Raw genomic sequence first — 16,344 nt, 5'->3', positions numbered from 1 at the left:
TATTATTAGATGTAGCGTCACTGGAATCGATAAAATTCAGGCTAAAAAGTGAAGCTCTGTATTCAGGGCAGCTGCGACAGTGACTGGCGGACAGTAACAATGGAACAGGTCCGCCGGGCAGCTGCCCGGGTCAGGTACTGACGACTGGACTGGCTTCAGTCAACGCGACCCAGCCAAGCAGTCACAGGCTGCCGACTGGTGCTGCCCAGTCAGGCACAGACTGGCAAATTCCTAGTCACAGAGACTGAGTACCGGGCTGATGAGATGGCACAGTGTGTTCAGAGATCACAGCACTAGGGCCGGCGGACGGCGGTCGGCCCGCCCCTGTTGACCCGTACTTCGATCAACTCTATCGACTCTGGCAGGCGGGTCCACCATCCTACTCAGGAGCCGGGTCTTCACCCGGCGGCTCGGGCGCAGCGGCCGTCTGCCGCGTCTGTGTCGCCGCCGCGGGTTTTACCCTCTGTCTGACGGTCGAGTCCGAGCCTCGCGACTCCGGATGGTCCTTGGCCGGCGGCTCGGACTCCGACACCCTTTTCTTCCTCTTGACGACGAAGCTGAGAGAGTCCTTGTTGAAGTGAAGCGGCATCGGGCCCAGGTCTCCACTGAACCGGTTCTTCAGAACCTGTCGGACGAGGGACAGATCAGAATGATGAAGCATCATACCAACAAAAAGCAACCGGCTGCGTGAGAATTCGGGTGGTGCTACGCTACCACGGGTCAGCCATTGAAATCAATGGATAATACACAACTGCGCCAATGAGCCTGCCTAACGGCATCATATTGGCAAGCAGGACCAGGCCGGTGAGGAGCCAAGAACGTGACGCGCAAATTAGTACAATATCCATTATAAAAACGATCCAACCGTCTCTAAATATGTAACAGAGACTAGCCGTCTGCAGTGCGGCTCACCTGAATGTACTTCCTCTGGGTGTCGCCGGTTCTCAGGACCTGCATGATGAGCACGTTGTCGGCCTCCTGTGTGGCGCGCGCCCCGCCAAACACCGAGGCCAGGCCCAGCTCCTCGTCCGACCGCTCCTGTACCGCGGAGAGAGGGCAGTCGAGTGCGGTGTGGGCGGCAGTGCATCGACGGACCGTCAGCACCTCCAATCGACCCCCGCCCAATGCCTCGTACCCAGCCACACGGTTTTGCTACACAGGTGGGACTTGAAAGTTGGAAAGAAAATTCATTTCAGTCACGAATCACAGCAAGCACATCACAATGCTTGATGTATTATGTCCTACCTCGCAGTAAATACTGACCGCAAGATCCTTTCTACCAACTACATGTCTTCAGATCGCACGCAAGAAAACAGAGACTCTTCTCCCGCCATCTGGCCGCCAGATTTCTGAGAAAGCCCTCGTCTCACCTTCCTTGGGTGTATGACCAGCGTGACGTGGCAGTTTTTCATGGTGGCGAACCGTCGGAACCGGCTGATGACGGCATCCTGCTCGAAGAAGCGGTCCATGCCGCGCTCACCGGCACCCATCATAAACTGCAGGTTGTCCAGCACCACGTGGCCGATATCGTGCACGTACGCCGCGTGCGACATGGCCTGCGAGGGCGGGGAGCAGGTCAGAACCTCAGTTATCTGACTTCATAGCACGCCAATCGTGAATTACAGGATGGATTAGATGCTTGATTTGAGATGCATTAGATGATGGACTAGAGATGGCTTTGATGCGTAATAGACCGTGGATTAGATGAGGCGTCTCTTATCAAAGTTTACGAGCAAGACTCGTCAGTGACTTGCGGAGAAGTAGTGCTTTGGTGCGAGTTTGGCGCTGATAAATTGTAAACATCACATATTATACCGTGTTTTAAACCTTTTAGGCCTCAGGGTACCTAAATAAACGTTTCCATACTCAGAGAATCACCCCATGGTTGTTAGCTTTTCACAACATAGTTTTGATGAATGAGAGTCTCGGCTGACCAGTTTATGCCACACACCCCTGTACCCCCCTTCCCTCCGTCCACCTAGCACTTACGTCCAGCACGTGGGGTATGCTCTGCTGGCCGTGAAACGTCATGAACCACATGGGCAGCTTTTCAAACTCGTCGGCCGCCTGGAAAGAAAGGGGTATGAGTCAGCCAAACTCTGGACTATTAATATCGGACGCTACAAACAGACGACGGAACTAGGGCGTTACGAAAGAATAGCCTGGACGTGTTCATAAAATGAAACATCAGGCACTGCGAGCACTACATCACTAATAAGACATTTTATCTTGAGATAAGGACTGATTGATATACAATACATGCAATCAAGATAAAGATAAATAGAAGCATCAGCGGCTAAGTTTGACTGCTAGACAGACCCTTCTGAGTAAAGCAGCACTCCAGTACAGTTCCCACTGGTTCCGACTGTCCACGCGTTCAGTATCGTTCCGTATCCCCTGCTGGCGGCGTACCTGGTCGAACCTGTCGATGTGTTTGTCGAGCGCACAGTTGGCCAGCTGGTGCAGCATCACCTTGGCCAGGCGCGTGTTGTTGATCTCGAAACTGCCCCAGAGCGTGTTCACCTGGTGGCGACAGACCACTGGTCGGTCAGAGACAGAGTGATCGCATGAGTCGCACTACTAAAAAAGGGCACGCCCAGCTAACGGATATTAAAAATTTTCACTGTCCATTAACAGCCGCATTTTAGCTGCAACAGTGGAGGAAATGTACAGACAAATGTCGTTCATATTGGAATAATAATTTTCCTGTAGTGACGGTAGAGCAGAGAGTACAGACGCTGACAGACGCCAACGAGTTCTCACCTCCGACAGAGGAGCGGATTCAGGCTTCGACAGGACGGTACGGTGGGCACTAAGCAGTCAGGACAGGACAGGACAGATGGCTGGCGCGGCGGGCTAGTCTGTCGGCTCACCTCCTGCATTCAGAGGAGCGGATTCAGAGGGCGAGGACAGGACGGTGAGCAATGAGCACTGAGCAGTAAGGACAGGACAGGACAGGACAGGGCGATGACCACTGAGCAGTCAGAGCAGGACAGGACAGGACAGGAGGGCTAACGCCGCACTCTTCTACTCACCCCCTGCATGCAGAGATCGAGCGAGTACTCGCTGATGAATGTGGTCTTCCCGGCGCCGGTGGGTCCCGAGACGACGGTCAGCTCGCCGCGCCGGTGGCCGCGCAGCAGCCGGTTCAGCGCCGGGAACCGCTTCCACTGCACGCCGGCCACCTGAGGAACGGAAAGGGGGGGGGGGGTCAGCGACTGGGGGAGGCACGGGTCAAATACTACACATCGTCCACCTGAGGAACGGTCGGGGGAGGGAGGGGGAGTCAGCGACTAACAGCGACAGTGGAACTGCCAACCGCTTCCAATACACGCCGGCCACCTGAGGACGGGGGAGACGGTAAAAACTGGAGGCACGAGGCAACTACTTTGTACCGGCCAACAGCTGAGAGAAATAAAGGAGACCAAACCATGGTGCATTTACGTCCGTAAATTACAATATGAACCAGGCAAAAGATGGGCTGGTAGACTGATCAGTAGGCGAAAGAGTCACAGACGCCAATAAAGAGGTCTCGTAAGTGTGAAACAGCGCCACAAACCAGTTTCCCGGTGAGCTCTGAGCAAATATACACGCAACTCGCACCAGGACTATGACTTTGACGTCTCAGGACTTCGGACTTGTCTCTCTTACAGAGAGACGTCTCGTCAGGTGCCCAACCACGTCATCCACCCACACCCATCGGCCGGCCGGCCAGGACCGGTACCTGATTGGCGTTTGAGATCTCCTCGAAGACGTGCTGCCGCAGTGCTGAGAACGTGGTGATGGCGTTGTGGTAGAGAGGGGCGGCCGCCTCCAGGGCGCGGGTCAGCGAGACGCCCGCCTGCAGCGCCTGGAGAGGAGGGCCGTGCTCCGAGGACGGCCTGAGAGACGGAAAATACACTGACGTACACGATACATACGAGAGGAACGTGCGGCAGTAATGATATCCAGATATCACTGCTATTCTAGTTCCTGCTAACGTGGCAGAAAAAAATCAATATATTATTCGTCAATACAAAGCCAAATTGCGTATATTTAGAGTCGATTATGATGCTTTGAGCTCTATTCCTGTAACATCAAACTTCAAAGTGCGTAGCACCCTGCAAACCCCAGCACGGTAACGACACATTTACCAAGGGAGCCACAACAACATGAAAACATGACAGGACAATCAGGCCACGGATCGAACAGAGACCATAACCACCTGATTGTCGGAACACAGGGTCACCGGACCGCACTAGGACCCCAACCACTAGTTCACCCCCGCTTCCCACAGACACTAACCTGACGGTGAAGCAGCGCCGTTCAGCCAGTTTCCGCGCAAACACCCGCACGGCGTACCAGCTGACCACGTCGTCAGGAAACCAGAGAGTGAGCCGCTGGAACCGCTCCAGGTGCGGAAGCAGCTCCGGCGGCAGGCTGCTGCTGCCTGGTGGATGAATGGGGGAGGGACGGTGACGGGAGGTACACGGGGAGTACAGCAGGCTGCTGCTGCCTGACGGACAGATGAGGCGGGATGGTGACAGGAGAAACACGGGGAGCGAGGCCAGAGAGGGGCTGGAGCGATGCTGCCCGCTGAGACTCAACGGGGCAGGAAGAGTAACGAAGAGAGACGAGGTACGACCACGACGCCACCTACTGCGTCGCACAATCCAAAGATCCGGCATACCCATGAATGTCCTACAGCATAAGCGCAGTGCTTTCGATGGACAAAACTGGGGTAACCATGAAATATCCCTTGCCCGTATAGGGGGGGGGGGGGGGTCGAACGGACCCCCTCTCGGTTTTTCGTGAATAACTCGCGTAAAAAGCGGCCGATCGCGACGAAACTTTCAGTACCCTCGGGTTGATCAAATTTACACCTACCCTGAAAATTTCATGACCCTGACCCAAATGACCTTTGACCTGTGACCTACTTTTCGAGACCATGTTTGGCCGGAATGGCGATTCGGCGTATGTCAGCTCGCATTAGCGGCGCGTTTGCAGTCTTTTCGTGGTTTCAAGCGTTCAAACATCTGAAATGATGTTGGTCCCATGCATTAGGGTGGGTGTCAAGGTCACCTGAAGGCCAGGTCAGGTCACTGACCTTTGATGACCTCGGTTCACTTTTTCGAGTTTTACATGTTTCTAGGCCAGTTTTTGGAGCTGAATTCGAATTTAACAACCATATGAACGTTTACGATGTAGTTTTGGTGCCTTCGTAATTACGAAGCTGTCAGAGGCAGTTGACACCTACTACGAATACCCGTCAGGACCCCTACTGGTTGACTTGACCTGACCTGACCCGACCTGGCCTAAATGCATGAAGACATCATCTGTGATCAAAACTAACATGATATTCGTGATCAGCACCCCGAAAACCCCCATAACAGCCACACTTTACGACATTCTAACAGGTCCCGAAAGTCCCGACTTTTGGGTCATTGACCTGACCTGGAAGGTCAACCGATGACCTAGGACCTTAAAATTGGGAATCTTCGGCTTCCTCTCGTCCCGGGCAATACGCTCGTTTTTTCCGCGAAGCTCTAGCTCGATCAGGGGCGAAACGGCAAGGGGGGGGGGGTCCAACGGACCCCACCCCTTATACGTTCGCGGCTGGAAAAACACCAATACGGGCGAGGGATATATTACTTTTAACCGGTGATATACAATTATGTAGAGTGTGACCTCTATTAATACGTCTGTCGCTCACCGTTGGGCAGTGCCAGCACGGGCTGGCGGGCCTTCTCGCTGATGGCCAGCGCGTCCACCAGCCGCGCGGTGAGCACGGCGTAGTCGCGACCGCGCACGGTGCCCGCGCCGGCCGGCAGCGGCAGTCCGGGCGGCAGCGTGCGCTCAGTGCCGGCCGCCGCCAGCAGGCGTACCCCGGCCAGAGAGCCGTCGGGTCTCCGCAGAGGTACTGCCAGGCCGCCGTCGGCCGTCAGACGCGCCTCGAACCGGCGCAAAGTGTCCGCGCTGATACCCTGCAGCGCGAGGGGTGGGTGGGAGAGTCGGTCGGTCAAGTTGTTACCCACAGAGGGTAGGGTGGGGGCGTCAGTTGGTCCATCTGTTGCACTGTGACAAGTGGGGATGGATATGGGGAGTCAGCAAGTCGCGCCGGTATCTTGCAAGGCAGCGGGTTGTGTGGAGAAAGGAGAGATGGGTTACAACTTACAACGAAGACACATTTAAGTAAGTCTTTAGTTAGGGAATAGTTAACTGCATAATCTGTCCGTTTAAATCCAGGGGTACAGCGGCGTTGCGATGAAAAAGAATGGTCTGTCACAATGCAAAAAGACAAGTTCTCGTATCTTATTGCAAGGATTACGAATTCAGTACCCTGTGCAATATAATAAGCAGCGGGCAGCTGCAGTCCGTTCCCCTGTCACCACTCTGATATCCGCCGTCCGTCTAACTGTCTAACTGCCAGCCGTGATCGCTCTGACCTCCACCCCGTCTCACCCGCAGTCCGAGCCGCTCCAGCGCCGGCTGCAGCGCGGTCTGCTCCAGGGACTCTGCCGGCTGGGCTGCCTCCCAGAGGCGGGTGACGGCGGCCGGCGGCGGCGGCGGCTCCTCAGCGGCGGCCGGCGGCAGACGGGCGGCCTTGCGGCCGGCGCCGGGCCGCCGCAGACTCAGATGGTCCTCCAGCTGCGCCCAGCTGCCGCTCCGGCCACACTGGTGGCACACAAACGAGCCTGCCACAGGTCAGCGGGAGGGGAACCACAGAGGCACGGGTCAGCAGGGGTACGGACACAGGCCCGCCGGCGGACAACAGACAACGGGGTCCCTGCAGTCTGCAAGGGCCTTAGGTGGAGCGCTGATGATGCTGCATCAATAAGGATGGACAGGCAGGTAACTGTGATCTCTGATTTCACACCCAAATGAAAAAAGAATATAAATATTGCACAGAACTCAGATTGAAGAAGCAGGGTTGTACTTTTGACAACAACTCTCTAAAAGGCTGTATTGCTCTCTGTTGATTTGTAATACTCGCTGTTACCTCACAATAACTCCACTTGGTAAGAATATAAATTTATTGCAAATTGCTGAGAAAAATGGTATTAGGCATAATATTCTTACCTGTAATAATGTTCACATACATTTTCTCTCCATCAGATTTTCTGCCTGCCTTCTTGTGCTTGCAGAAAATGCAGTCCATGATAAAACAGGTGTAGCCCAGCTCAAATGCCACATTGTTTGCCTTCAGCACATTCCTGATCTTCACTTCATCCACGCTGACGGGGAGATTTTGCTGGATTACCTGCGCATGAAGACTTGCTGCCATGTGGACATGCCTTTGAAGCTGCACCATTCCTCCAATGTAACTGATCTGCTCCAGCAACCCAGCCACTGAGATAGGACTTGTGCATTCCTTAGGAGAGCTGCATAGCTTGTAAGTGGAGAATGATCTATGAAAGTCTGACTGTGAATTTTCACATGTAGTGGATTTACTTGGAGATCGTACATGATGTGCTCTGGATGCAGTGAGAAAATGTCTCACTCTCCTGAAAATAGATGGCTATATGAAACTGACAATAAAGGGCAAAGGCAATACATCCTTGACCTTGTGGCCTGTTGAATCAAGTGTCTGTCTCATAACCCAGTAACAGCGAGTTTGCAACTGGGAAGCTACACATTGTTTGACCTGCATTTCTATAATCAGCTGACAGAACATCATATTACCACCTATCTGATTTGTTAAACTTTCCATTGAAATAATCACTGGTGTACCCAACATGGGCAAGGGCTGCAGACGGTCTGTAGACTGTGGCGTCATTCATAAGCACAGGTTGGTGTGGTAACCAGGGCCAAAGCACCACACATTCATCCATCAACTTTATTTCTTTACTATTCTCAGCTGTTGGGATCTACCAAATTGACTAGCTTTCATTTTCTTGTTCTGGGAAAAATGGCACAATATCCTGTTCTCGTCAATTCCAAGGGCTCTGCGACTGGGGGCATAGGTGGCGGAATGGGGAGGGCACTGTTCCCCCTTTGATTTTGTCATTTTAACATTAGCCCTATGGGCATTGCATGGAAAGAATGGGACCAAAAGTCGGCAGTGCCTCCCCCTAATTAAAGGTGTTCCGCCGCTACCGACCGGGGGGAGGGGGGGGGGGGTGATGGGGAGGGTGACGTGTCCCCCCAATATTTTACATTTTTAACATTACACCTATGGGTGTTGCATGGAAAGAATTGACTTCAAATCTTCATCCCCCCCCCAACCATCGTCCATCAGGTCGTGACCGAGCCCTTGGTCAATTCCATTTGCTTGAATCTGTACTAGGCTAAATTAATATCAAAACAAAACAGGCAAATCAATTTAGCAACATCTTTTTAAGTGAATGTTGAGGAAGTCATGATTGAATTGAAGGTAATAATTGAAAAAGCTGGTCGGTAGGTAGTTGAATTTAAAAAAGCAAGTTATCTCTGGGCTAGCTGTAAATTATGTAACACCACCTCATGCTTATATCATAGTAACTTACGTCCACATGTTTTGAAAGGAGCACCCATCCGTTGCATTCCAACGACAAAGGATACAAATATAATACAAAAACAAAGAACCCTCAACGTGCCTCACACACTACACAAAACACACGTGCTGCAATATTTTTTGAAGTTCCTGATTCTTGCAAAAAATATAGTTCTTGATAAATTTTCCAAGAGTTATCTTCTACATATATGACGTCATCTGCAAATATTTTGTGTTTGGTAGAGCGGTATCTCCTTTTTACCATATTTATGTAATAAATGTATACAAAAAAAATATTTTATAGTGTAAAAAGGCTCTTATCAACATAATTTATGCAACAAAAAAGTTCGACTGTGTATGTACGTCATATCATTTTAATATTACTTCATAAAAATATACAAAACTGAAGTACGAAATTTGAATGTTTTCCGTTGAGCTCTCCGTGTGTTTGTGTGTGCGTGCGTTTGGATGTCGTGCCGGCGTTAGGTTTTTGAACCGATTTTAATAGCAGTGGTGTGTCTTCCCTGATAATTTCATTTGGTAAGAATTGATGATAAGTATGCTTGATAAATGCATCATCGTTAAGCCATTTATCTGCTTGAAACTATCTCGCTACCCCATCTCAATCTCGTACGGCGTACGAGCTGTGTCACTGACGCAGCCTTGACACAAATCTCAGTCTAGATAAGAAGCCCTTTTTTGCTCGAGATGTAATTGCAGTTGCAAGCATTTTGCAGGATTGTAACGAGCCTTGCAGCATTCCTCCAAACTCCCGACTGAGCGCCCATAACGCGATTCCGCCTGCGGCAGGTTGAGGTCACGATGAGCCGCCTGCCGACTCCGTCGTCTCGGCTGCCGGTGGCCGGCACCTCTCGGCTGACGGCAGCCTCCGGGATCGTGCGCCCCACACCCCGTGCTACCCCGGCCACCGCCGGCGGCGCGGCCGCCCTGAAACGGCAGGCCTCGCAGTCGTCGATGGCGACCAAGCGGGGTCGTCTGGACACCTCCGGAAGTGAGTAGCACGGCCGGCGAATTCAAAGGTTGAGGCTGCTGATTTGAATGTCAATGATTGATGAATGAGATATGAGTGGGTGTGTCGGTCCCATTCCGATTGCTTAAAAGTAAATGATAGGTATAATTGTCACTGGAGAGTTAATGTCTCTCAGGGTGTCGCATCAGTGCACCTGGTTCCTTACACACAGCTGACCCGCTCCGAGTTCCCGCTGCATCTCGTTGCCATATCTGACCGGTGCTCGTGGACGCCCCCAGGTTCGGACGGCTCCTCCACGGGTCGTCCTCCGCGCGCGGGCTCGATGCGTCCGCCGGCCAACCCGGGCCTGATCCGCTCCAAGTCGGTGGCCAACCTCAGCACGCCGGCCGGACGGCCCATGAGGGACGTCACTTCCCGAGTCGTCTCCCGTAATAACGTGAAGGCCGCCGGCACAGGTGAGTTCTGATCCGTCCTCCGCTTAATGTACCGACTTTTATCATATTCCAGTCTGATAAAGCATCGATGATACCGGTTTCAAACATTGGCAAGGCGGTAAGGCATATGGATGCATTCGTTTTTCTCAAATGTCTGTGTGAAAAAAGATGCCAGCCATCAAAGTTAATGTAATTTAATTTATATGAGTGACTATTGGTTGTGTACTTGTGTGCGTTAACCGTGATTCCTAACCGTTTCAACAGTAGTGTTTAATGGCTTTCTGTCCTGCCTGTGACCTGCTGTAGCATAGCCTACCTGAGCTCATTATAATATGTTCTAACCTTTTCAAACCCCCACCCGTCACCAGTGGGCGGCCGTCCGGGCGCCGCCAAGCCGACGCCGAAGCCGGCGACGAAGCGGCAGCCGTGGGACCTGAAGGGCCAGATCCAGGACATGGACGCCCGTCACCGAGAGCTGATGGAGCAGCTGCAGCTGACACAGGAGCGCGTCTCCAGGTGCGTGGCGGGCTGAGGGCGTCTGGGAGCGATATTGATGACGGGGCCGGTTCGGACTTAGGTCAGATGATTGACGTAACAATACATACATATTTGTCAAGCTTTATTCTTAATTATGACAAACACTTAAAACTGTGACGCTATTCCTCTGTGTTGTGGTCTGTGTTCGTACGATTATTTCTACCGTGCTCCGCAGCTCAGTGTCTTGGTGTGCATCCACTGTCCGAATTCCCATACGACTCCCCGTAACATCTCTACCCCCATACGACTCCCGGGAACATCTCCATCTCCACACGACTCCCGGGAACATCTCCATCTCCACACGACTCCCGGGAACATCTCCACCTACACACAACTCCCGGTAACAACTCCACCTACACACAACTCCCGGTAACATCTCCACCCCACACGACTCCCGGTAACATCTCCACCCCCACACAACTACCGGTAACAACTCCACTCCCACACAACTACCGGTAACAACTCCACCTACACACAACTACCGGTAACAACTCCACCTACACACAACTACCGGTAACAACTCCACCTACACACAACTACCGGTAACAACTCCACCTACACACAACTCCCGGTAACAACTCCACCTACACACAACTCCCGGTAACATCTCCACCCCACACGACTCCCGGTAACATCTCCACCCCCACACAACTACCGGTAACAACTCCACTCCCACACAACTACCGGTAACAACTCCACCTACACACAACTACCGGTAACAACTCCACCTACACACAACTCCCGGTAACATCTCTACCGACACACGACTCTCGGTAACATCTCCACCGACCCCCCAACAGGATGGAGGAGGAGAAGCAGCAGCTGGAGCAGGGTGTCCGCGAGAAGGAGACCATCACTGCCGAGGTGCAGTCGGAGGCACAGCGCGTCTCGCGCCAGCTGCAGGACCGCGAGGACCAGTGGGAGTCGGAGCGGCGCCAGCTGCAGCGGCGCCTCTCCGAGCTGGAGGCGCAGCGAGAGGACTCGGAGACGCAGCGGGCCGCCCTGCAGCGCCGGCTCACTTCTCTGCAGGCCGAGCTCCAGGCCAAAACGGACGAGGCTGACGCACTACGGGTGAGAATGGCGCCGGGGGGGGGGGGGGATCTGGCGAGCGGGGTGGGTCTTCTCGTGATTGATGGGTTGGGTTCAATTTGTGAGTTTGCGTTTGCTCTGTCCATGAGTGCTGCCTGCTGTAATGGTCAGTGACCCATTATTTAACTACGTCCCACGTGACTGTCGCCGATCTCAGCGTCGGTCTGACCGCCGCCTCTGTCCGTCAGTCGTCAGTGGCCCAGCTGACGGCTGCCCAGGCCACGGTGGGCGCGCAGCTGTCGGCTGCCCAGCTGACCGTCCAGCAGCTGACGGCCGCCCGCGACCAGCTGGAGGCCACGCTGCGGCAGCGGGACGCCACCGTGGCAGAGCTGGAGGCCCGCGCCCGACGCGAGGAGACCCTGCGCCGACAGCTGCACAACCAGGTGCAGGAGCTCAAGGGCAACATACGCGTGTTCTGCCGCGTCCGGCCGCTGCTGGGCGAGGAGGTGACCCAGGCCGGCGGACAGATCCCGCACCTGCAGGTCACCGACGAGCGCTCGCTGGAGATCGGCAAGGCGGCAGGTCAGTCATGACGAGCAGGCTAGCGTGGCTGTTTGCCAGTCAGTCATGTGTGATGTGGGCTATGTGTGTGCTGATTGATTCATGCACCCCATTTTATATGTCGCTGCTACGGCGCTACAGACCGCAGCGGTGCAACATGTTTGTCTTCTGACTTAACTTACTTTCAAGGTTATTCACTGTTCTATGGTGGTCAATTTGTGGTCTGGTTTGCTATGCCCCGTCGCGTCCGCCCCGACTGACGGCATGTCGTCCGTCAGGTGCCGGTGCCAACGAGACCATGAGCGGCCGCCGCCGGGAGGAGGGTGACGGCAAGGTGAACTTTGCGTTCGACCGCGTCTTCCCGCCGGAGACGTCGCAGGCGGACGTCTTCGAGGAGATCTCGCAGCTGATCCAGGTGAGGCGCTATCACGGCTGATAGAGGTATCGGCACGGCCAGTGAAGTCGCTGGGAAGGGAAGGATTCAACAGTGCACTCGTTCATGATAACTCACGCTTGTAGCTGCGAAGCTCGTGCGGCGTATACTTGCTTTGATGTGCATATGCGGTTTACTTTTAGCTGCTCAGTTTAGCACCTAGTTTCAGACCCTGAGGTCAGCAGAAGTCATAAAATGCCTCCCGTCGTTTGGTGGCAGTCTCCCTGATGCCACCACGCCGTTAAAGCTCAACTCTAACTCACCGCTCCGCCCTCCCGCAGTCGGCGCTAGACGGGTACAACGTTTGCGTCTTCGCGTACGGCCAGACCGGCTCTGGTAAAACTCATACCATGGAGGGCGGCCGTGACGACGAACTGCAAGGCGTGATCCCGCGCGCCGTCAGCCAGATATTCGACGCCTGCGCAGCGCTCAAGGAGAAGGTATTGTGCACGGAGATCAGAGAGTGAGTGTGGGCGCAACGTGGAAGTTTCTTTTTGTATCACGTGAACTTTTCATTGGTGATTTGACCCTCGCCCACATAGAAGGACGGGGAACTCGCCCTCCCCTCGAACAACAGACCCCTCCCACGTTTTTTTTTCTCGCAAATAACTCGCGTAAAAAGCGGCTGATCGCTACGAAACTTTCAGTACCTTCGAGTTAATCAATTTTACACCTACCCCGAAATTTTCATGTTCCTGACCTAAATGACCTTTGACCTGTGACCTATTTCTTGAGACCAGTTTTGTCAGAATCGCGATTCGGCGTATGTCGGCTCGCATTAGCCACGCGTTTGCAGTCTTTACGTGGTTTCAAGCGTTCAAACATATGATATGATGTTCGTCCCATGCATTAGGGTGGGTGCCAAGGTCACCTGAAAGTAAGGTCAGGTCATTGACCTTTGATAATTTCGGTTCACTTTTTCGAGTTTTACACGTAGTAGAGTAGTTTTTGGAGCTGAATTCGAATTTAGCAACCATTTCAACATTTACGAAGTAGTTTTGGTGACTTCTTAACGTCATGTAACGTGTTACGAATCTGTCAGAGGCGGTTGACAGTGATACGTACGTACTACGAATACCCGGCAGAATCCCCCTGGTTGACCTGACCTGACTTGACCCGACCTGGCCTAAATGCATGAAGATATCATCTGTAATCTAAGCTAACATGATATTCGTGATCAGCATCCAGAAAACCCCACAGCAGCCACACTTTACGACGTTCTAACAGATCCGATTTTCCCGACTTTTGGGTCATTGACCTGACCTAGAAGGTCAACCAATGACCTAGGACTTTAAAGTTGGGGGTCATCGGCTTTCTCTCTTTACGGGCAGCACGCTCCTTTTTTCCGCGAAGCTCTATCTCGATCAGGGGCCAAACGGCGAGGGGGGGGGGGGTCCAACGAATTGACCTCTCGGAGATTGGCTTTTAACACATCAAGGTATTCTGTGTGATGTCTAATTCTCTTTTAGTTCTAAGCCAAAGTTAATGGATGGCCATGGATATAAGGAGCCTGAGGTCCGCAGATTGTACCAGGGCGGCAATCAAGGAAATTCCTCGTTTGCCAGGTGACTTGGTGTTTGTAACGTCCGTAACATCCGCTCCTGTTTTGTCACCCAGGGCTGGTCGTACACACTGGAGGCCAGCTTCCTGGAGATCTATAATGAAACCATCCGCGACCTGCTCAGCACGTCGAAGGAGAAGATGAACTACGAAATCCGCATGAAAGACAGCAAACTCAACAGCAAGACTAAGGAGGTGTATGTCACCAACCTCAAGGTGGGCTTGAAGTGATGTAGATTGTCATGGGACCTCGGTCCACTAGCCACAAACTATCCGAACGAAATATTCTGTCGGGGAACAGGAGGCATACACCTCCGCGAGCTCGAAAGTTGTTCATTTGATAACTGTTCATTGATTTAGTTTTTTTTGTGGCTACTTTGATGGCATATTGTCCCATTCGCACTGGCTATTCGTGTGGCTACTGGCTAGGTAGTAAGTTTGACTGAATGGAATGGCCCTCCCTCACATACATAGGCCGTACTGACACCTGTCCCCTTTCCCTCTTGTGGCCAGGTGGTGACGGTGACCGAGCAGGCGGACGTCGCCTCGCTGCTGGAGCGGGCCCGCCAGCAGCGCGCCGTGGCCGCCACCAACTGCAACGAGCACTCGTCGCGCTCACACTCTGTGTTCACCCTGCGGATGGAGGGCCGGAACGCGCTCACCACCGAGACCTGCCACGGGTCGCTGAACCTGGTGGACCTGGCAGGCTCAGAGCGGCTCAAAGAGTCCGGCTCGCAGGGCGACCGTCTCACCGAGACCAAGAACATTAACAAGTCCCTGGCCAACCTCGGAAACGTCATCATGGCGCTGGGAAATAAGGTAACTAACTCCGCCCGGGTGGTGGCGGGCCGTCGGCAAAATTAAGCGCATAATTGTGGCAAAGCGCCAGCGTTTGATGCTTATGAACACGTTGTATGGTGTTTAGCACGATTGTCTGTGATGATGATTGCATTTTGAGTTGAGGGATGCTCAAAGGCGCGGTGTTTCGTAGCGCCCTATTTGGTGGTGCAGTTTTGCTCGGGGGATGGTGCAATATGATCTGCGTCCGTTCCGATCGATTCGTTACCCAACTTCGCCCTGTCCGGGCGAAGACCGCCTGACCGCCCCCCGTCTGTGCCTTACAGCAGGACCACGTGCCTTTCCGAAACTCCAAGCTCACGCACCTGCTGCAGCACTCTCTGGGCGGCAACAGCAAAACGCTCATGTTCGTCAACGTGTCTCCGCGCGAGGACTGCGCCGCCGAGACCCTCAACTCTCTGCGCTTCGCCGCCAAGGTCAACCAGTGCCACATCGGCACTGCCACGAAACGCACCAAGTGAGGGTGATTGCGCCGCGCGAGGCTGAGCCGTGTATAGATGGGGGCCTGGTTATCCAGCGGCTACCGGGATGATAAACTCGCTAGCATCCGGATCTCTGGCGCGCGCTGTATGTGCTGTACCGCTGGGGAGAGATTATCGGACACACGAGTCGATATCCCGCCGAGTCGGTGCGTCTCCAGCACGGCGCGGCGCTGGGTCTCCATGTTTATCGATGGATGAGTGCGCGGGGAGAGGCTAGTTAGCGACATGTGTGCCTGATTCACTGAATGATCGTCATATCTAAGGCCCGGCAGCCCGAGACTGTAAGTAGCCCTGTGCGTGACCGTTGTGTGTCTGACGGAACTCACAGCCTGTAGCCGCGGGCTCTGGATATAAGTGTCGACGCCAGCACTCGCTCTGTTTAGCGGTCTCAGTAGACGTCGGCTGGCAGAGTTTGGTAGGCCGTTTTCCCACATCATCCTCTCTTCTCGGGCTATCGGTCGTGTGCACTGTAGTTGACTGTGTAGTGTGTCATGGATTACTCTTAGAATACACCGTGTGACTGAGCACCTAATCGTACTCCAGCCTCCTGTCGGTGCCCGCATAGCTTTTAGCGTTGATTTCCCTTGTGTTTGTTGCAAACTATGAAGTCTGTTTTATATGTTTCGCTGCTGCTCATTCTGCATTGGGGGATGGCTTTCGACATGCGGGACGTAACCGACTCATAAAAATGGTCTCACGGAATACCGTCAATCAAAACCAATAGCCATCTTCATAGTTTTCTGGCTGATTACGTGAGCTCTGCATACCAGTCACTGTTCACCGGCTAGCCTTGTTTCCGACGACTGGTCCTGCCGCGGTCGGGCATGTCAGATTGAGCGACCAGCAGCTCCCCAGTCCGCGGGATGTTCGATCATGAATGTCTGGCTTTGTGGAGGGATCATCGGTCTGTATCTCATTCATCGCTTTAATACATTTGGGAACTCATTCAACTGCCTTTTTACATGGTTACACGACAGATGTATTACGCCCTCTCAGCAGAATCGCTT

General features: G+C 53.4%; 2 protein-coding genes across 2 annotated transcripts; one reads left to right on the top strand and one right to left on the bottom strand.

Moving 5' to 3' along the window:
* Positions 1 to 42: 42 nt before the first annotated feature.
* Positions 43 to 8,601, bottom strand: LOC122365265 (twinkle protein, mitochondrial-like). Its single transcript, XM_043336308.1, has 12 exons — positions 8,466 to 8,601; positions 7,060 to 7,484; positions 6,442 to 6,674; positions 5,693 to 5,963; positions 4,285 to 4,429; positions 3,725 to 3,881; positions 3,036 to 3,185; positions 2,413 to 2,523; positions 1,990 to 2,067; positions 1,371 to 1,556; positions 913 to 1,038; positions 43 to 625 (listed from the first exon to the last, which is right to left on the bottom strand). Exons 1-12 carry the CDS (start codon positions 8,471 to 8,473, stop codon positions 380 to 382), a joined length of 2,136 nt encoding a protein of 711 aa, XP_043192243.1. The 5' UTR covers positions 8,474 to 8,601; the 3' UTR covers positions 43 to 379.
* A 263-nt stretch (positions 8,602 to 8,864) lies between these two features.
* On the top strand, positions 8,865 to 16,283 carry LOC122365259 (kinesin-like protein KIFC1). Its single transcript, XM_043336296.1, has 11 exons — positions 8,865 to 8,992; positions 9,263 to 9,464; positions 9,722 to 9,898; positions 10,246 to 10,393; positions 11,215 to 11,485; positions 11,692 to 12,025; positions 12,283 to 12,419; positions 12,719 to 12,877; positions 14,055 to 14,213; positions 14,511 to 14,816; positions 15,122 to 16,283. The coding sequence occupies exons 2-11, from the start codon at positions 9,275 to 9,277 to the stop codon at positions 15,314 to 15,316; spliced, it is 2,076 nt and encodes a 691-aa protein (XP_043192231.1). The 5' UTR covers positions 8,865 to 8,992; positions 9,263 to 9,274; the 3' UTR covers positions 15,317 to 16,283.
* Positions 16,284 to 16,344: the final 61 nt, after the last annotated feature.

Source organism: Amphibalanus amphitrite, unplaced genomic scaffold (assembly GCF_019059575.1).
Source record: "Amphibalanus amphitrite isolate SeventyFive unplaced genomic scaffold, NRLGWU_Aamphi_draft 000028F_arrow, whole genome shotgun sequence".
Taxonomy (NCBI): Eukaryota; Metazoa; Arthropoda; class Thecostraca; order Balanomorpha; family Balanidae; genus Amphibalanus; species Amphibalanus amphitrite.
The sequence above is the reverse complement of the archived record's forward strand: the minus strand, read 5'-3'. Positions and strand labels throughout refer to the sequence as shown.

What these genes read in the sequence shown, in the direction of transcription:
- LOC122365265 (XM_043336308.1), bottom strand. An exon ending in CGTGCTGGCACTGCCCAACG is followed by an intron (nt 4,430 to 5,692) that starts GTGAGCGACAGA and finishes TTCATCCACCAG; the next exon opens with GCAGCAGCAGCCTGCCGCCG. An exon ending in TCGATCTCTGCATGCAGGGG is followed by an intron (nt 2,524 to 3,035) that starts GTGAGTAGAAGA and finishes TGTCGCCACCAG; the next exon opens with GTGAACACGCTCTGGGGCAG.
- LOC122365259 (XM_043336296.1), top strand. Translation starts at nt 9,275, where the DNA reads ATGAGCCGCCTGCCGACTCCGTCGTCTCGGCTGCCGGTGGCCGGCACC. An exon ending in ACGAGGCTGACGCACTACGG is followed by an intron (nt 11,486 to 11,691) that starts GTGAGAATGGCG and finishes TCTGTCCGTCAG; the next exon opens with TCGTCAGTGGCCCAGCTGAC. An exon ending in GCGCAGCGCTCAAGGAGAAG is followed by an intron (nt 12,878 to 14,054) that starts GTATTGTGCACG and finishes TTTGTCACCCAG; the next exon opens with GGCTGGTCGTACACACTGGA.